Source organism: Adelges cooleyi, unplaced genomic scaffold (genome assembly GCF_023614345.1).
Source record: "Adelges cooleyi isolate 19-005CV unplaced genomic scaffold, UGA_ACOO_1.1 ACOO_flye_CR_arks_rails_tigmint_CR_PRNA_247, whole genome shotgun sequence".
NCBI lineage: Eukaryota > Metazoa > Arthropoda > Insecta > Hemiptera > Adelgidae > Adelges > Adelges cooleyi.
The window spans coordinates 11,763,086-11,784,207 of NW_026095912.1; the positions used below are offsets into that span (position 1 = coordinate 11,763,086).

General features: G+C 35.8%; 1 protein-coding gene across 3 annotated transcripts; it reads right to left on the minus strand.

Moving 5' to 3' along the window:
• Positions 1–5,809: 5,809 nt before the first annotated feature.
• LOC126836447 (mucin-12) lies at positions 5,810–20,654 on the minus strand. 3 transcript variants are annotated; one of them, XM_050569845.1, is made up of 8 exons: positions 20,230–20,654; positions 7,883–9,851; positions 7,491–7,803; positions 7,342–7,418; positions 7,083–7,276; positions 6,855–7,018; positions 6,514–6,795; positions 5,810–6,262 (listed from the first exon to the last, which is right to left on the minus strand). In XM_050569845.1, the coding sequence occupies exons 1-8, from the start codon at positions 20,285–20,287 to the stop codon at positions 6,014–6,016; spliced, it is 3,306 nt and encodes a 1,101-aa protein (XP_050425802.1). In that variant the 5' UTR covers positions 20,288–20,654; the 3' UTR covers positions 5,810–6,013. The 3 variants fall into 3 exon arrangements, with proteins under 3 accessions (XP_050425802.1, XP_050425801.1, XP_050425800.1); XM_050569844.1 differs by having other exon boundaries at positions 5,810–6,265; XM_050569843.1 differs by having other exon boundaries at positions 5,810–6,283; positions 20,230–20,653.
• Positions 20,655–21,122: the final 468 nt, after the last annotated feature.

Below are 21,122 nucleotides of genomic sequence, written 5' to 3' on the forward strand. Positions count from 1 at the left end.
TGCAATTTTTATATAGCTACAACATTAGTAATTATTAGGTTTAGACATATTTATACGAATTAAAAAAATGTTTATCAGTATGAGAGGGGATTTTTTAGGCCTTCGATGAGGCATTAGACGGGTTGTATTTTTTTAAATACATAAATTGAGTCAATTTGGTAGTTTAAAGACATAACCTTGTTTATTTATGTTAATAAATTGTGCTACGGTTTTCATTATGAATATAGCCTATGAAGAAACTAACTTTTCATTTCTAATATAGTCCCTAATTTCTCAAGTATAACTACTGATCTAACTCAAAAATTATAATTAAAAAGTAATAATTACATATACATCGTTTTATCGTGAACCACTCAATATTTCATAGGGTTTAATAAGAAATTAAACTTTATTTCATAATTTTTTAGATTATGTGTTATCAATTTTTTTTTTTTTACCCCCTTCCAACTTAATTTTTTTAATAGCAGTTTTTAAAACTTAAAAGGTAACGCATACATTTTATTAACTTTTTAAATTGAGAAAAATGTACTAAAAATGTTGACAGGTCGATAACCAGTTTTAGCTAACTATTTTTGAAGTAATTAAAGTTTCAAGTTTAGGGCAGGAGGAAGGTGGAGTGTAGTATTATTTTTATCTGCGTGCACTTCCCAACCGCAATTCCCTTCCCAATGTATGCGTTACCATTTAAGTTTTAAAAGCTGCTATCAAAAAACTAAAGTGGGTAAGGGGTAAAAACAAAAAAAAAATGTCAAAAATTGATATTACATTCTACAAAAACACAAATTAAATTTCTTATTAAGCCCTATCATATATTGAGTGGTTCACGATCAAATTATCACCTTGTAGTCGCTAATGCGTCTGACAATCGAGTGTTGTAATATTTATTTCATTATAAATAACCTGTAGCGTTATTTTTAAGAGTAAGCAAAAAATAAATTAAGTTAATAACAAAATAAATATTAAACAACTTTTTTCCTATTATACTAATAGGTAGTAATTTAGTAAATAATACCTAGAGCGCCTTAATCTCTATTAAAACACTCTAGTAAATAATCATGAGATTGTGCAAATTAACAAGTTGCTCCATATAGTTTGCACCATTTTTCAAAACCACAATAGATAACTGTAAATATAATAAAATTTTGTTTTTTATTATAACTTTAATTTGATTTTAGATAGAACACCGTTTCTATGCACAGGTCATTATGTTTATAGTTTGGTTACAAAAACAATTTAAGTTAGGTATAGGGTGAATGATCTAACACGACAATGACTGTGCTGTAATAACTGGAAACGATTATTAAAAAATGCATGTATGCATGTACATAGATAAGCAGGAAGTGGAGAGTGTAATCGTCCAATCACTGAAAATTGAATAACCGCATCCAAACCAAAATATTAACATACATATTATTTTTTATGAACTGATGGTTATCAGTACTTTGTATGTATCAAACAAAAAACTGACGTGGACATGGACATGGACGTCAAAAAATTAATAAAATTTAAGGTTGCAAAATCAATATTATAATAATTTTTCTTATATTATTAAGTTATATCATTATTTTGGGAAAATTAATCAATTTTACTATTCAATATAGCTATGGATAAAAAAGAACCTGGGTGAAAGATGATAATATTATGCCTATATATGTAGACTCCTTTTACTAGCCATCCTCGTCCTACCTTATATCTTAAATATACGTTTTACTAGGAACGAATCTAATTAATAATAAGGTAAAACAATATTTAAAATTTATCAACAAATATGGTTAGAATTTTTATTTTTAAAAGTACAATAATATAACAAATCAAACCACAGTAATGTTTAAGAATTTATTACGGTAACCTAACATCTTAAATTCATTTCTTTAGATATTTTATATTTATAATATTCAAAACCGTTAAAAATAACAGTAATAACTAATAAACTAGCTCAGGAAGCAATAAAAAAAATAGTCAAAGCAGTCAATAAATCTTAAAGTACAGATAGTAAAAGCATTTAACATAAACTACAAGTTAAACCTAGCATACGTAGGTTAAAATGTATTTGAATACAGATAAAACTTAGCTCAGTTTGAACCAAGTATATTTCAAAATCAAAACAGTCTAAATACTTATACAGAAAATAATAATAATAATAGAAGAAAAAAATCGGCATAATAAATAATATTTTATATAAAAGAGCTAGTTATGAAAAAAAGTGAAGTAATAAAAACTAGATCAGTAAAACCAAGTATAGTAAAAACCAGAACAGTCCAAACTAGAACGGTGAGAAATTACCCAAGTGGGGTCCATTATCTACAGATTCGCATCGAAGCTTTTTTTTTTATTGTATTTTATTTCTATCTCTAAATAACTTAATAGGTAAAATAAGGTGCCTAGCTCTAAATTTGTCATAGTATGTTATAACAATGTCACACAGACAATCCTTCCATTTCAAAACTAGTATAATAATATATTTTGGTAGAATAGCGAAAAATAAGCAAATAATTTATAGTCCAGATTGGAAACCTATGTTTACTACTACCTGGTAAGTTGCTCTACCTAAATTTAATTTGAGCATGAGCTAATACTGCCTCTTAAAAATGTTTAATAATGTGTGATAAAATAAATGATCTCTAGTATGAAAATACCAAAAACGTCGAGGGCAATAACGCCACTGTCATTCTTTATCATAAAATTAAACTCAGTTTCATCCAGGACATCGTAAGAACTCTAAGTAATTCGGAACACATTGTATACAAATTGATATTGTTGTTTCTTTCATATAACCTGATTAGTCGATCAATGATAGTATAATAGGTGACAATTTATATTTCAAAATATGCCTTTATTTCTTCACCTGTCTTCACTTACAGCATTATTCTCTGGAAAAGTAATAATGGATTTATTGGAATAACATCATGTCTAATCGGGATTGTTGTTTTTTTAGCACTTTCTAAAGTTACAACTTGATTCATTCGCCTTAGCTTGACCTCATTGAAATGTCCATAAATTATATCATAGTTTGAAAACCCACTTCTTGGGCTTTGTAACAATTAATTTTGTCATCGCCTACAACACTTGAGGAAATCGAAATTACCTCTTTCAATTTTCTAATTGGGTTTTATACTTTTGGTCGGCCTTGAGTCAATGTACTCACTATTAATTTTAATTCTTGAATTATAATAATGATCAACGTGTTGTTCAAAGTAAAATTTAAAGTGTTTTTCATAGTTTTATAATAAAAAAAAATGTAAATAGCTAAAATAAAATAAAATAATAAAATATTTCAAACAATAACTGTGTTGAAACTATACTAGCATATAAAAACTAAAATTAAAAAACGATAATGTCGATATACAAGGTAATTCATTAAGGATTAGACATTTATTTTTTCGGAAAATAATTACAATTTTTTAAAACTTTCATTTATGTTATTGTACAATATTATACAACTGCCAAATATTTACCTTTTTTAGTCATTTCAATAGCGATATCAACTTATGAAACTTAAATGTTAACCAATATATTTAATTCACTTTTTAGAATAAGAATAATTTGCTGTTGACTGAAAAATAATACTATACTTCACCCTTCCTCCCATCATAAATTTCAATATGGATAATGGATCACTATCCAATGATCAGCAAATTATGTTTTGTTAGCATAATTCTATTTAGCAGCAGTCTTTCTAAGAACTTATACATTTGGCTAAGTAAGGGTAGGGTTCGGAAGTTTTTCGGGTCGCTTGGGTCTTTCACAGGTTTTAGAAGGTCGAATACGTTTAATTTCTTCCACTTTTCTATCGGAAGACGGTTTTCTTTTAGTATCTTAAGTTAAGTGCAAACGTCTACCGTTTAAATGCCAGGTGTTGGATCTAAGCTCTTCGAATGTGAAATCAGCGGTAAATGAGTCCATTTCAGTCTCTTTGTAGTACATAGTTTTTATAGCAACTTACTCTATCGCTAACCAAAACTAACTCTAATACAAAAATTACAATTTCAAGCAAATTATAGTCATTACAATTCTTTTGTCGATATTTGTATTTCAACCATCTTTCATCATTCATCATTCGCATGAACGCGTTTATTTGAAAGTAATTTTATCACTTTCAGTTATAATAATTCCTGTAGACCTCTCCCCACTACTCATTAGTGCTCTGGCTTTTTTTTACATATTTCATAGGAATACGCATATCCAATTCATTATTTATTTATTGATGTTAAATTTGACGGCCATTCATTTTGGTTTTATACATTTTAGTCGAAAATAAACGGTCGACGAGTTATAAGTGAAACGGTGGGAAGATCAATATAACCCTTATGAGGGATGGGAGACTATACATAAGGGGTGGGCGTCAAGATTTGTTTAGTATGTTCATTGGTTAGGTACAATCTATTTGTGTAACAAAATTCAGCTTTCGGTAATTTTTCCCATACTTTGCCGTTTTCTTGTCTATTTTGACCGAACTATAATATACTCTAAACAAGATAAGAGATAAAGACAGTGGCCACGCTAATAGACCACGACATCCGTGTTATATATTGCGATATATTACCACTAACTATGTTTTTTAGTTGAATAGAGTATAATAATTTAGTAATTTAATTTAAACTTATAGACTTATGAACGAATCCAAAAAAAAAAAATAATTTAAATAAATATTGAACTATTAATAAATCCATTAATACTGAAATACATTTTTTCTTGCACTAGAACTTAAACTATACTATAATGAGAACAATAATTTTAAAATTTATGAAATGCGATAAAAATAAATATTACAAATTAAAATCATTAGATTTGCCAAATCATAAGCTAATAATCATATGCATGCATATAAATTCAAATAGGTTTTTTCATATTACACCTGGGTGAATTTTTATCAATGTAATATTCATTAATCAAAATTTAATTATGTTGAAAATGAAGAGCGATACATTATTGTAATTAAAATTAATAATAATAAGGTTAAGATAGGCCAAGGAAAAGTGGTTAAAAATTTTAAACAAAGATACAGAAGTATTGAGCTTTCAGTTGCTTAACCCACATTTATAGGGTAGGCATATTAGGGTATAGTATAATAGTAGTAGATAGGTACCTATAAGATATAAATAGAGTAGAAGACCATGTCAGCTAGACAAAAACTCCAATAAGCAGTAGTACGTATGTTGGTATATCAATTTAGAGAATGTTGAGAAAACTAAAGAACGCCATAGGCAGAATACTTATTTAAATAAAAACATTAAGAACATGTTATTATTATGTATTTAGACACGTGATTGTAACCTGAAAATACAAATTTGCTATATAGTAATGTTTCGAAAAAAAACTTTTTGTCAATTATTGTTGTTAAGCTAAAATTTGACACAGAAACAATACAATCTATAGAGGTAATCTTCGGTATTTAAAGTTTCTATCACGAACCGTATATTTTGAAGAATTCACTTCGATAAGGTTCTATTTCATTGAGTTTTTTTTTGTTGAAAAGGTTCTCCATATAATATTATAACCAATAAAAATAATAATTTTTTGTATTGTTACTTTCTAACATTATTGCTTTGATGAAAAGTAGTAGAGAACAAAATGTTATGATATCTTAAACTTTCAAATACGCCTCTTAAACATGTCAAACCCATGACATAAAACATTTCCATTCTCGCAATCGCAGTGAACGTGTTTAAGTTCATACATGTATAACTTATTAGTCATAAGTGGTTTTATAGAAAAGAGATCATGCTGCACTGGTTAGTGATTAGCTGATATAGTTACACTACTAATAATCCATTATTCTTGTAGGACTTAAGAAGGTTTAAAAGCAATGTAAAAAACGAGTAATATAATATACTTAATATGTAATTGTATAATATATATATATATATAAACGACTAAAAGTAATATTAAAAAAAAATTATAAATCATTAATGATAATAATAATAATAAAAAATATGGTATAAAAACGTGGGGGTATAATTATTTATAATTTAAAAATAAAGGTAGTGTGAGCGGTTTGTATTGTCCGTGGCCACTAGAAGTCTGTGTCATAGTCGGCAGTACTCTGGTATGGCGGTTTTCTACTAGTGCCTTCGTACCGCTGGGACTGTTGGTGATGATGGTAAGGGTCCGATCTGTAGTACCTAGAGCTGGTGCCAGTCTCATAGCCGTAGGCCGGCGGTGGCGGCGCAGGAGCCACGGTCATCGGCGGTGCAACCACTGACCTCCAGCTGTCGTATCCTCCGTTTCCTCCTCCGTATCCTCCTCCTCCACCACTTCGGTACTGCTGGTAATTTGCACCGAGCTTTAGTAAATTAATTACATATTATAATATAATAACAATAATGAGGGGCTTGGATAAAAGGGGCTCTTTTAAACGACAATTATTTTGAATTATAGAGTAAGACGAGGTTTCGTTAAGCCTCACGCGATAAACCTAATGTTTTGTTTTTTAATTAATATTATTTTGATCAATTTTAGACACAAGACCTTTATCCCGTCACTACGATATTGTGCACTTGGGTATTGTTTTACCTTTTTCTGGGTGGACACTGCTTCCCATCCGCGGATGTTGGGGTGGTCGTCGTCGTCCAATAGATCATCGGCGTCCAGCGTTACTGTGTCACCGTCGTCGAAATCGTCATACCCGTAATTGTACGGCGGTGGCCTGTGTTGCGGGGCTGGCAGTGGTGCAGGAGCTCTACCTGCCGTTTTAGTGGTACCCGTGTACCCGGTGCCCATGGTACCGTGGTGCCGCCATCCGTCGTCGTCGACCTGTTTCTTGCCGGTAGCCCGGCGGTTTCTGCGGCCAACAAGCTGTAGACAAAATAAATATTAGAAATAACACCGTAGGTATGTTGTCACGTTGCACATACCACATGAACTCCAAAGTATACCAGAGCTGACAGACCGGTGGCCAATGCACCCACTACGGCCACAGCGGCCGCCCATCGGGGTAGCCACGACGCGGTGGTGGGATCCTCGCTATTGCCTCCGGCTCCGGCTGATCCACCAAATCCGCCACTACCCGGCGGCAACACTACGTCGGAATACAACCAAATTAGGGTTGTTGAAATTATAATGCACCTCATAGTTCTACTTACCGACAAAGTCCGTCCTTGCCGGATCTATTGCGAACGTGCCCAACTTAAGAGAATCGCCTTCTCCGCCGTTAGTCGCCAATGCCTCATTCAGCATGCGCCGCAGCTCGGCCGTGCTCACCTCGCCTCTGCCGCCCGTGTCCAGTTTGACAAAATAGTCGACGAGCACGCTTCCCTCATCGGCACCGCCGCCAGGACTGTCATGAAAAATATTACATGATTACTATGAATACTAAACAAGTCGTGTAGTTCGTTTGTATACCTGAATGAGTCGACGGTCACTCCATTTTGACGGTACCACCGTCCTAACGCCGGTGACGCGGCGTACGCGGAGTCCAACTGTAACGCAAAACAGTAAACGATTTAAGAATAATATTGATAATTTGAGTACGTTAAGCGTAGAGTACATACCTGTGCTTCAACGTCTCGCGCTAGGCGTCTCCAACCAGGCGAGTTGTGATCCCACAGATCTGGAGACCATTGAGTCCCTGCTGTTAGTCTCACTGTGCCGACAAGCTCGCAGCCAGTTTTACCGTTGTTTTCGACCTCACCTCCACGGCACACGCCCGGCGTCGTCGACTGCGGTCGCGGGGTCGTCGTAGTCGTGGTCGTTGTGGTAGTAGTTGTGGCCGCAGTCGTGGTGGTACTAGAAGTGACCGTGGCGGTGGTACTTGCTTCTTCCGTGGGCGCTGAAGATGGCCATCCCGAAAATTCTGTCGTTGCCCTGCAAATATTGAGCGTTAATGTTACTTATCAATAAAATAAAAAAAATTAACGATATTCGACTGTATTGATTTTCTCACCTGACTGGCCAGCCTTTTTGGATGGCGACCGCTGCGGGTTGCGGAGCACCATGCTTCTTCGGCGGAGGGAGCGGCTTCCTGGTGGCTGGTCCGCCGGGGAAAACTACTCCACTGCTAACTGCTGTCGTCGATGGCGCGACTGTCGTGGTCGTTGTTGTAGTGGTAGTGGTGGTACTGGTCGATGCGCTAGACTCTTTCTCTGGTTCTTCTTCTAGTGGCTTGTAACCCGGAGGTAGCAAGCCTGGCGGCAAAGCTTCGGCCGCGTCAACAAATTTGATCTTAATTGCTTTTTCCGTAGTCACTGCGGCCGTAGACGGTGTCGCCGTAGTAGTGCTGGTGGTGGTCGTGGTAGCCTTAGCTCTATAGGCCGGAGCTGGACGGACGTCGAAACCGGGCGGAAGGAGACCGGCCGACAACGGTTCTTCGTTGAAGATGACGGAGTCAAGTAAACTCTTCTTTTTAGCGGGCTTAGCGGTCGTGCTACCTGTGATACCGGCGGTCGACGTTCGGGGCTTGGATGGCACAAACTTGCGGACAAACTTAGTACCACTATCATCATCGCTTCCTCCATCATCGTCATCATCGTCGTCGTCATCGTTTCTTCGCGTAGTGCTCTTTGGCGGTGGTAATGTAGTTGTGGTTGTTGTGGTCGTTGTAGTAGACGGGGTAGTAGTGGTAGTAGTAGTAGAAGAAGTCGTTATTGGAAGGGCAGTGGTAGTGCTAGTAGTAGTGGACGTGGCGACCGTTGAAGCGTCAACTTCGTGTTGTTGTTGATATAATCGGTTTAACAAAACGCCGTCGGCAAGTCCAGATTGTACTCTGTCAAGTTTATCGACTATACTTTCAGCCGTCGCGGGTGACGCTGTAGTAGTGGTGATCGTAGTTGACTGTTTTGGCACAGACGACGAAACTGACGATCGGCTACTCTGCACGACGGTTACCGTCCGTCCGCTCTCTGTAGACGGTCCGTTGATCTTTTTCTTTTCGGCCAACGTCGGAGGTTTCCTCGACGGTGCTGCTGTTGTGCTACGACTTGTAGTAGCCGTGCTTTCGGTAGTAGAGTCGTCATCAATCTCATACACGTACTCGTAGTCTGTGTCTAGGGGCACCGATTGTGTTGGTCGTTTAGTAGTGGTCGTGGTGGGCCTGTTAGTGGATACCGGGTGGACCTGGCTTCGAGCACGTGACGGTCTCAATGTAGTGACCGGAGGTTGTGTCGATTGGACGCTATCGTTGGGTCGTCTGCGTCGCGGTGGTTGTTGCTGTTGAGACGGTCTTGTCGGAAACTGTTCTTCGACCGAAGTGGACGACGCTTGTAATCTACCTGGTCGGGAAGGTTGTGCGGCAGCTGGCGTGGATCTAATGTTGGTCACGGTAGTAAACCGATGGGCGATCGGTGGACTAAACGTGGTCGGTCTCCAGTTGGTGTTCGACGGTCCGGACGTCGAGGAAGCCGCATTTCTCCACGGTTGTTGCGGCCGGTGAGTGGTCACCGCCGGAGCCGGCTCATCGTGCCGCACGAGAGCCGTAAAGCCGACCAGAGGCTGTTGTTGCGGTTGCTGTTGCTGTCTACGGCCACTGCCAAGCTGTTCCGCCGATTGGTTTTCGACAATTTCGGGGCCAGCCGGTTGCCATCGCCATCCGGGTGAGGCGGTCTGCGCCGAGGGCCTCAAAAAGCGGGTTGACTGTTGGAACTGAGGTTGCTGCTCGGGAAAGAATCCGGTAAACTGTTGTCGTTGTTGCCTCTGCCGGTCGTCCTGCTGTTCCTGTTGTTGGAACGGCGCAGATGCGGTAGACACCGCGGTGGACAGTTGTGGTTGTTGCTGCAACAAATACTGATGTCGGAACGGCCCAGAGTTGGTGACGAAAGTCTGTTGGGGCTGAGAAAATAACTCTGACTCGTCCGTGTAATCATCACTGGATGTCGATGGCCACGATCCGACGATTGAACCGCCTCGCTGTTGTTGACCTGTGGACAAGGTGAACCGAGGTTTAATATAGCAAATGTTGACAATATTCAGAGGAAATGTTTTTTTGGTTATAATAGTTTAAAAAATGTAACTAAAATATTATTTAGCTGATTAATAATTTAATATTAAAATATTACGTAGCTGAGAAGATCTTGTTTTTACAATGATTTGGTTTTATTATTTTTTTTTCTTTGTATTAGTATTATTTCTATAGATCAGAAAGCGTACCTGTAAGGTACTTTATTGGAACAAACATATAAAAAAATTCACCTCTGCCCCTTCAAAATCGGGAAAAACATCCAAAAAATGTACACATTTTTCAACGTCAAATTACGATGCTCTATAACTTATTTAAAAATAGTCGAATTAGTTCCAAATTTGTTAGGAAATTTTACCTTCGATGCGGAGCTGAGAGGGTATTGTATTTAAAATGATGTGCTTTTATTTTTATATTTTTGTGTCTGTACCCAAGATATCTTCGCTGAACCGAATTCTTCGTGTAGTAAGTAGTAACTCTATAAATCAGAAATCGTGCTTGTAGAGAACAATATTGGGCCAGAAATTAAAAAATCTCATCCCTTTACTTTTAAAATCGAGAACAACACACAACAAATTTAAACATTTTTCAACTTATTAGACCACACATTCGCACCGAAGCGTTTATTTAAAAGTGATTTTCCCCCTTTCAGCTATAATAATTCCTATAGATCTGTCTACAGGTCTTTTCCCGACCCCACTGAAATGACTTTTTGCAATGTTATTATTTTAAAAATACTTTTATAATATAACAAATAATGTGAAATAAATAAATTTAATAATAATTAAATGATATCTATATCAGTATTTATCAAGTTTTAGTGTATGTCTATACATCATTTTTAAATAAAGCTTAACATTAATGTATAATTTGTAAACTCATGTATAAATATAGCATAGAGGTCTATTTAAATAATTTATTTTTCAACTTTTAAAAAGCTTATTTTTTTTAAATACTAAAATATTCGTCAATGAAACTTATTTTTATCTCTATGTTCTATATAAGATCAACAGGGGACTATAGGGTGTCCTATAACATATTATAAGAAGAATTTGTGTATTCTATATTTTAATAAAACAATCAACGATTATTACAATTTGCATTGAAAATGTTTATTTGTATCTCGTAAGATGCTATAAATATAAATTTAATTTTTTTAAATAGCTAAACAACATTGGTTTATTTGTAATCATTTTCGAGTAGTTATTGTGATATAGAAGTCATATCTATCTATTTTTATACATCATTTAAAAATTAAATTTATTCATTTCATCACTTAATTATAAAAAATAATATAGTTCATTACCATTGGATTTAACCAAATTAGTATAAATGTATTTCAAAATTCTTAGGTTCATACATCATAGTATGATTTTGTAAGTACAATTATTATGTAGTTTAGTTGTTCTTACTAACAAGTATTGTATTAGTAAAAAAACCAAAAGGGTAAAGTGAATTTATTTTCTAAAATTGTTTTTAAATTCTACTATAAAATTAGTATTATTACAACTCTATAATACGTAAAAATAATATCTCATTAATTATTCAGAAAGTAAATATAAAATATAAGTATAATATATGACTATATGAGTATAAATCATGTATTAATAAACTTATTTTTCATTTATTTTTTAGTATACGATCAAGTTTATTTTTACTCTTTTTGTTTAACAAAATATTTGTCAATTTAAATTTTATAAATATTTTGTATTCTTATTTTATGTATTTTCCTATTCATAATAACCTTTTAAAGAAACAAAATTAATTACGTTATTTTATAATTTGATATGAACGGTTTTTGTTTATCCGAAAATAATAAAATATTACTTGTACTCTTTTGGGTACCGCCACTTCAATTATTTTTAATCGGTTTAGAATATTCTACAACACTATTTTACCTCTATAAATTATTTTTGAGACATTTTGCACTATATTTTGACTATATTTTCATAATTTTAAACTAACATTAATTATCTTTTACAATAATTGTTTTATCCTCAGTAAAAACCTATGTAGATAAATATGTTATTATAGATTGTTTATCAAAATCAATGAACTTCAACTGTGTGTACATTAAAGAGGAAATGCTCTTTAAATAAAAACAATAATTTAGTCCTCGTTACACCTTTGGAACCGAGAAAGTATTGGTTTTAAAATTATATATTTTTTCTCAGGTTCATTGTTAAACCACTAACTACACCGATTTATTTGTCTACATAGAATATAGAAAAACAAATCAATCATTGAAAGAACTTTATATAGTCATAAGTTTAAAGTCACACCTTCCGAAATCAAGAAAAATAATTTGACTAAACCGTTTTTTATTTATTTCTCATTTTTAGACTAACTGGTATATAAATGATTACCTGTACTTTTTTGAACGGTGAATTTTTATTGATTGGAATTTTCGGTTTCTGGCAAACTCGTTCAATAATAAACGTAACAACCAGATTTGAAGTAAAAAAATTAGCCTTTTTTATTTTGAAACCTTTAACGGAAAATATACGTGTATTTTTTAAAACGAGTAATTGAATACCATTTTGTGCTTGACCCAAACTCTGTTTATAATGGTGCTAAACAAGAAATTTATTGGCTAGGGTAATAACTTGATCAATGTAATAACAAGCTGACGGGCTATTGCAACATTTTTCCGCCAGTTGCTAAATTTTTTAATCAAAAATTACTTAAAAACGTCGTTAAAATTATAAATATAATAGTTTAGATTACAGAGTATAATATATTGTGTACTATACGTACAGTGTGTAAGAGGTAGACAATGGCTTTGTGTATTGCATATAGCATAAGATGGGGTCAGCCCCGCATGTGTGATACAATTAGAGGTTTTTTAAAACTAGAAACGTTACATAAGTTTCGATTCACTGTTATTGGTAACAATATAATCTTTTGTCATCTGTAGTTGGCTATCAGTTAAAAAATGAATTGTTGTGACGTCAACAATGCGTATAATAACTAGAGCTCGGGGCACGTTCAAAATTGACAAATTATCAAAGCTTCTGCCTGCATAATAAGAGCTCGTTATACATTTTGTCTTCGGCATAATATTAACATTACCTATACATGTATCGTAACAGGTATATACATAGATATATTATTAAAATATTATTATCTGGTCGGACGTCAATTGATTTGTAATCATTTGCATAACACTTTCTACGTGATATTATCAACAATATAGTACCAATTATAATTTTAGGTGCATATTGGTAATGTTTTGACATTGTTGTCTACAGTCGTCCAATCAACACACTAGTCTGTATTGGACTTTATCAGTTGCTGTAGTGACAAACTAATTTTCAGTTTTATCATAAAAGCCCCCTCAGGCGACCTATATAGTATAGGTTTTTAAGTACACACTCAACGTTATCTCGGCCAACCCAAACATGCGGTCGGTTAGGGCTTCGACAATGATATCAGCTGTACATATCGACCGGACCCATTAAAGATTTTGCCCGAGGTACTGCGAGTTTAGACACTGTATGCCTAATCCTGTGACACAACGTGTATTGTTACATAACAGCTATAATATAATACAACAGCGTTTTATCGCTCCTCCGCAATTTAGACGGCAGTGGTCTATGGTTTTTGTCAGATCGCATGCTAATTAACCTAGCCGGAGAAATAAAAAAACCCAACGAGAGTAATCGGTCAAGACAATAAAAAATAAAACCACACGAATAATTGCATTACACGCTTTTTAATCGTTTGCATCCAACGAACCGCATCGATAGGAGATCAACCGGGCTGGTCAACGCATATATTATTATAATAATCTTAATTGAACAAAGACAATCCGAAAACGTTATGTATACTCGCGTTGAGTAATTAATCGATAATTAATTTAACCATAGAAGCTAGGAAAAAAATATTTAACAACCATTCGCCGGAGTTATACAACTAGTTATAAAAAAAAAACTATGAAAAGGATTTTGTACTTTGTTTTTTTCTGCACTCGACTTCCTCAAACGTTTATTTGCATATCGGATAATGCAAAATTAGAAACCAGAAACTTGGCAAATACATTTTAATAATCTTATAAAACCAATACCGTCGACTATTACGTGAGCGGCCGTAGGGGATTATATGAATTTTTGGTTCGTTTAATATTTTAAAAAGCTTAAGTATTACAAGACAGCTTTAAACTAGTATTAATTCATTCGTCCGATCATTTCGAGCCAGGAGCTCTAACCGAGCGTTTGGGTCAATTATACCTATTTTCCGGTCATTGAATCTTGCCAAACTACAATCGTGCAATATTTAAGACGTTTATGAAATGATTAGTCCTTGTAATCGACCGTATGCGACACAAGACTGTTTGATATGAAATATTTACAATTATACAAGGTCTTTAACTTATTCGACGACGTTTTGAATTGAAAAGCAGTTATCATAAATTAAATGTTCTCGAGTAAAAAAAAAACCTCGACGTTCTTACGTGGAGTATAAAATCTAGTTGTTGGTTTTATGTGAATACATCTGTTTTTATTGAACAATAATATGCCTGAAACTGCTCGAGAAATGTAACTCGTGTGTTATAAAGTTGAAAAAGCCTAGCCGTTTTTTACGAGAAAAAAAAATTGAAATTAAGTCAGAATCCTTTTTGAAATTTAATAAAATTACATTTTATATGAGGTAATTTAAATGAAATCTAAAACTAAATTGTTTATTCAAAGTTCATTACAACTTTACTATCGAGAGCTTTACAAAAATTAAACGAGATTGATTCAGAGATTTAAAGACTGGTATGTGAATATACAGTATACGTTGTAACTAATAATAAATAAAAGTGTTTTTTTTTTAAAAAATATTTTTAGGAAGACAAAATTGTAACGTCAAAATATCATATGGTGAATACGATTGTTGCGACTTAATAACTAATGTAAATAATGAAAGCATACAACAAATTAAACAAAAACTATTCTTTATAGTTTTCACTGTCACTACTAGAATTCCGAAATCCGTTTGTGTATTGTTGATGAATATCAAACGATGTCTAACATTAGGTACGGAACCTCCTACTACATCCTGGAAGAAGAAAGTTTTTTTTCTTTTTTTTGTGCACGTGTTTAGTATTAAGGACCTGACAGGTTAGGTTAGGTTTGTGTAGGCGTAACACATGTGCGGTGAGAACATGACATGGGCCGCTGTTAAAAATCCCGGGTGGTCAACAGCTATTGACCTTAGATACCAAGTGAGGTAACCACTGTGTCACACCATGTCCTGTATTGTATATATACATATATTTATTATAACAGGCCGTATTTACTGATATATTGTGAATTTACTGTATGTGAGATGTTTTTAAGTACAGCGATTCAGAAAACCCATTTCAGTGTATGACTGTAATTTTCTTATACTTGAACAGTCTTTTAGTTAAAAAAAAAATTAAAAAGGTAAAAAAAAAATCTTAACGTTCGATTGCATCAATATTATACTTAAAATTAAGTTTAGCTTCGCAATATATCGTAAAACGTTTGCTTTACACAGTTTAAGTGTATAGCTGGTGCGGACGATCGTTAATAATATGTTCTTGACTATAGCCTAAGTACACTTTTTCACTTTTTTTTGGCCAAGATTATTATTACTGTTCATCCTTCTAGATCGGCCGTGGCCATTGCATGCCCGTTTGGTCGCATTAAAAAAAAAATATATATATATAATAACAAATTCGTGAACGGCGACCTACATTTAATGGATATATAATTACTATACCGCCGTGCCCGCTTTATTGTACATAATATAATTATTATATATAATATTATATATATTATACACTTCACTACTATAATAATTGTTGTCGACTGTTGGCGGCCACTACAGCCACCAAGTGAAAGTCGTCTGCTTGTGCGGCCTTCGAGCGGCAGCGGCCGAATTACACGTCAATATCGTGCGAATTCCTTAAGTGTTTTTTTTTTTTTTAGCTTGGGCGCGTTTTCTATGGGAAATAGATTAAATTTTTTACACAACAATAATATTTTTCGTACAATATATTTCGTATATCTTATAAAAATCGTGCCGACCACCTCACCCGTTAAACGACTCCGCGGGTGTAGCTGTATACACACATTATACCGTTTTTTGGAGGTAAGGTGTATAAAAAATACCAGCCATATATTACTGTTATTATTATTATTATTATGATATCACCATGGACGGTGGTATGCATAATATTATAACCCGTGTGTGTGCGCAGCTAAATACAGGTATATAATGTTTTCTAGCGTGAATAACACAACGTATTGTAATAGTATTATAATCGTGAATTATTATTATTATTCAGGCCCGAGACACGGCAGTCGTGTGGACTGATAATGATATTCCGTATGGGCGACCGCAGAGAAACTATACAGGTACAACATTGGTACTACAAGCATCAGCTACACCAACAGCAGCAGTTATTACCTCTAGATTAGAAACCGCCGAAGAGTTGTTGTTATGCCGCCGTGCGAGACCTCTCGCCACGCATTCCTAAACGCGACACGACGGTTTTCACCGCCAAAATGTTTCACTGGAAAGTCAGCCGACTCGAACGAGACAAACATAAAACGTTTAAATAAAAAAATAAAAATTAATAATAATTACCAATGTCGTTCTCGGTGAAAGACAGTCCTGCGAGAAAACGCCGGCAGAAATGTACATGGCTTTTGCACGGTCCGTCTGCTCTAATTAACGTGTTTGTCATTAATAATTGACTTAGTCGGGTCCGAATAAGTAAACTAAAGTAACGTGCAAATTACATTTCCACGAGCAAATTCGCAAAACGCGCGACCTTTTAGTTTGCACTAATCAGTGCGACTCGGATAATAATTAAGTTTTGAGCTTTGACACTGATTAAATATTGTTGTACTTGTCAGCGTTTAGTGACGCCGTTTAACTATCAAGCAAACACTAATAACTACACCAACAAGCTATGATTAATACAATTACATAGAGTTGATTCCAGTTTAATTTTAGCGTGTCAAAATCATTTTAATCGTGTTATTTTCATCGAGTACCAAAAATCGTCGAAGAAACTCGAAAGCCATCGCGAGTAAGCCGGAAAACAATTTTTGCTACATAAAAGTTAAAAATTTTTAAAAGCAAAAACCCCCTCAATACCTATCAATAATTTCTCTGTTATGACTGATTTACTAGAATATATTTTTTCCTACTCTCTGATGCAGCTCCCTAACGGTGCCATTGGTATCGGTATTTAATAATTTACAAAAAAAGCTGTACAACTACTATGACAGTGGACATCTACAGATAGTCATTATATAAACCCATTCCGTCTTCCCGGACCTTTAAAATCATGACTCGAGCCTATTTAGTCAGAAAAAATAGTTATTACAAAGGTGTATAAGTATGATAGTCCTATAATTAGAGATAGTAAATAATTAGGTGTTGTCCGAAAAAAATATAGATAATTTGGTTAAATTTACAACACCTAACCTTATCGTTTATTTTGGCTAATTTAATTTAGAGTTCCGAGTTTTGTCATTAAACTAAAGATATAAAACAGTTTCTGAATAATGTTTCTTGCTAGAGAACTGAGCTCCTCTTTCCCTAACAATGTAAAAACAGCAAAGAAAAAAATTTGTGATTCACCGGTTTTCTATATTTCACAATGCCAGATTCTAGTGGTTTTCTGTAATACAGTTGCAGTCATCAACACTTTATCTTATTCAAACCTACATTAAAAAATCAAACACACTCGGGAGACTCATAACAGTTATTACAATCATAATATAAAATATTAGTTGACTATGGCACAAGGTCTCTAATGGCATCGCATACTGCGTGACTCAACGATAACGATATATTTTCCCATTTAAAACTAATCCGAACGTTAGTAGCGATTTATGATACAAATAATATAATGTAATCATCCTCGACCCGACCGGATTCTTTGTGCCTTATGCATTTATCCAGCCAATGCGGTTTACTTGAAAATTACAAATGCACCTACAGGTATTACATTCTACATAAGCCGCAGTACCTGTTCTAGGATCGTGAAGAGGGATCATGGTGGCGGGGGGTGGGGTTGCTTAGAGTAATTAAATTATCTTAAATATTTAAAAGATTTTAAAAAGTCACTTGGAGCTAAACTGAATTTTTTTCAACCGATTTTTGTTGAAGAGGACTATTTAAGAGAGTAATAACCATCACGAACCTTTCCCTGATTTCCGGCTATGCCAAAAATTACCCAGTTGAGTGCCAGGATACAGGCCTATGTAACGCTTGAATACATTATGGCTTTTTAGATGTTACACGTTTGGGATACACCATACAATTGGTGAGGAATGAGATAACAATGTTATGTCGTTCGGTATTTGTCAACAGCGCCGTTGTTTCGCTCATCAAACCAGGTTTTGAGGATATTATATAATAAAGGAGAGGGTTATAGATGTGATGATTTTATAGGCCTGTGACAAAAAAAAAATGGTTGAAAGTGTATCTACTTACGAACTCTACTTAATCGAAACTGTCTAAATTTCAACTATTGATTGCTATTCATTATTCTTTTAGCGCTCTCGTTTTTCAAACACCTTTGTACTTTAATAAAATTACAATAATATGTGTACATACCGAATTTATCAGAAAGAGGAGATTAGAGAACCTGTTGGCAATTGCGCTCGGAGAGAAAGTGGTAAAATTATGTTGAGAAATTTAAATGTTTTGGATCAATTATGCAAGAGTTAAGAGGATAGAAAAACCGCGAAAAAGATGTAGCGATTAGCATCAAGTACGATAAGCCACCACTGACGTGTTATGTGGAATTTATAATGAATGGCAATTTCTAAAAACCAGTCGATGTGCTTGTTTAACATTTAATAAGAGAGATGGAATGAAAATGGAAGTAGCTGAAATGGAAATGCTGGCATGAATGTTAGGAGTGACAAGGTTAGATAGAGCAAAAATAAACATAAAACAAGTTAACAGAAAAAAAGACAGACTTGATTGGGATAATTTGGTTGAAATACTTAGTCGTAGGGGGAGAGAGTGATAGGTATACCAGGTAAGAGAGATTTATAGAGAAATTTTGATCTACTGTGGAATAACGTACGTACCTCGAATCAAGAGATTTCTTTCTCAAAAATATGGCGTTAAGTCGAAGAAGATGTAAAAGCTGAATGCTCTAATTACAGGTACCGCCGAAGTTACAAAATGTATTAAACCGAAAACTTAAGTGTGGCTGAGATAGAGGCTAAATCGTCGCTTATGCGGGCCGCAACCCCGCGGTGAACCGGCGGTATATTGTACCTATGTGTGTTTGGTAATTTGTTTTTCACGTCAACAACCGACGGGCGGTTAGGGTTATTAAACGGCATTTTGTGAGGTTTTGTTCTACCGAAAACAATAGACGCTACGATGATGCGCGACTTGATAATAGCTGGATTTTAATATCGCCACGTGACACCGGGATACTTATTGAAAATTAGCGAAAACGAGATCACAAATAAAGAAAATAAATAATTGTAATTATCCGGCGACCCATGTCTATACGCCGAGGGGAGCATGCCTCGCGCGTGTGGCCGTCGTAGCCCACACGCGAGCCGCAATAAAGCGTTTGCCCGAAAACGTAACCCGCCCGGGGCAGTGCAATGACATTATTATTATTATTATTATTATGAGATATTGTTACTATTAAGATTATTACATTTTAGTATATAGTATTGCGGACGCAGCGGGAAATCCGCGTAATATCCGTCGCATTTTCCACGGTTACTCGATAGGTAACGTAAGTGCGTTAAATGTATTATTATTATCATTATTATGGAATAGGTACAGGTACACATATTATTCGGCACGTAACAGCCGGTTAATTTTTCCGAGTTAAGCCGTCAACGCAGACATCAAAAAAACGTTATTGCTTATTGTCCGCGTATTAGATTGCATACACGACACGATACGGGCACTCGCAAATATTATATGATTTATTATTTGTTATTGTATTGTACCTATGTGTATTACCAATTCCAGTACGGCTTTTATGAGCGAGCCGACAGAGAGAAAGTGAAATCTGGCGTTTAGAGAAAATATGTTGTTGTTGTTGTTATTGTTGTTATTATAAGTATTAGTATTATGTCGTTTGATGGCAGAACCGGCAACGTTGCCGCTGCCGCAACGGCAGAACGGGTGAATGGTATGTCGCGGCCGCCTCCGCCGTCAAGGACGTCGCGTACACGTTTGACGAGCCGGGTTTGTGCGTGGTAAGGCCGACCTACAGCCGTCGGCTGGGGGTTGTACGGCGATAATAAGACGATATTACCAATAATGCACAATATAATATTATTGCTATTAATAATAATGAGTAATGTAAAAGGCGCGTTGCCGCTTACCTAGGGTGGTCGCCAACAACGAAGATACGGCCAGCAGCACCACCGCTGCCGTTCTCATGGCCGTTGCTGTTGTCCCGATGGTCTTCACCGAGGTGACCCGCGTCACCGTGTCGATGATGTGGCGTCGTCCGGGCCGCGGCGACGGCCGGTCACTGCGGTCATCGTTCGAGAACCTCGATTTTGGACGATGAGTCACCGAGTCGTCGTGATAGTGTGTACTCTGCTCGGCCGTTGACGCTGTAACCGGGGAATACTCTGTGGACTAGACACACTGCGGGTACTTGTGAAGACACCGGTCCGGTTGAAGTCGCGGTGCCTGTGGACGACGAGCTATCAAGCTCAGGTAAAGCGTCTGCGTTGCGGTTGTTCGTGTGGCGGACTGCTAAGCGTTGTTGCGACGGTGAACGGCGTTGTCGGTCGTCGGCGACGTGGTGACCGCTGCATTGCGTAACACCAATCTCCTCCTCCTCCGCACTTTGGCCGTGTCTTTGTTGTCGGCCGTCAACTGGTAGGAGGTTGTGCAACTCCGCGAGTCAGGTGTCGTGGTCTCCGCCGCCGTGGTGGGGGCGAACCGGATCTTTCGGGCACGCCATCGCCAGCCGTTCCTCCGCGACAGAACAAGACTTACCGTAGTACCGTACGGCGTACCGACCACGGCGGGTCGATGGCCGATATGTCGTGCGCGGCTTCTGTCACTTGCGGCACGTATCGTTTCTCGCTGTCACAGTTCCGAGATATCTTTTGCCCTGTACAACAGCTTTTTCCATGGCAAATCGTACCCCATTGGCCTTTCGCATCTCAGATTTTCTGAACATTTTTATTATTATTACAGAAGCTTTCCTTGATTTATTTTTATCTCAACCCGTTTACGAGATATGCATTTTTAAAAAAGT

Bases quoted from the DNA above. Each gene is read 5' to 3' on its own strand.
- LOC126836447 (XM_050569843.1), bottom strand. From the start codon at position 20,287: ATGAGAACGGCAGCGGTGGTGCTGCTGGCCGTATCTTCGTTGTTGGCG. The intron at 7,804-7,882 runs GTGAGAAAATCA...CAATATTTGCAG, and splicing joins CAAAAAGGCTGGCCAGTCAG to GGCAACGACAGAATTTTCGG. The intron at 7,277-7,341 runs GTATACAAACGA...TTTTCATGACAG, and splicing joins GTGACCGTCGACTCATTCAG to TCCTGGCGGCGGTGCCGATG.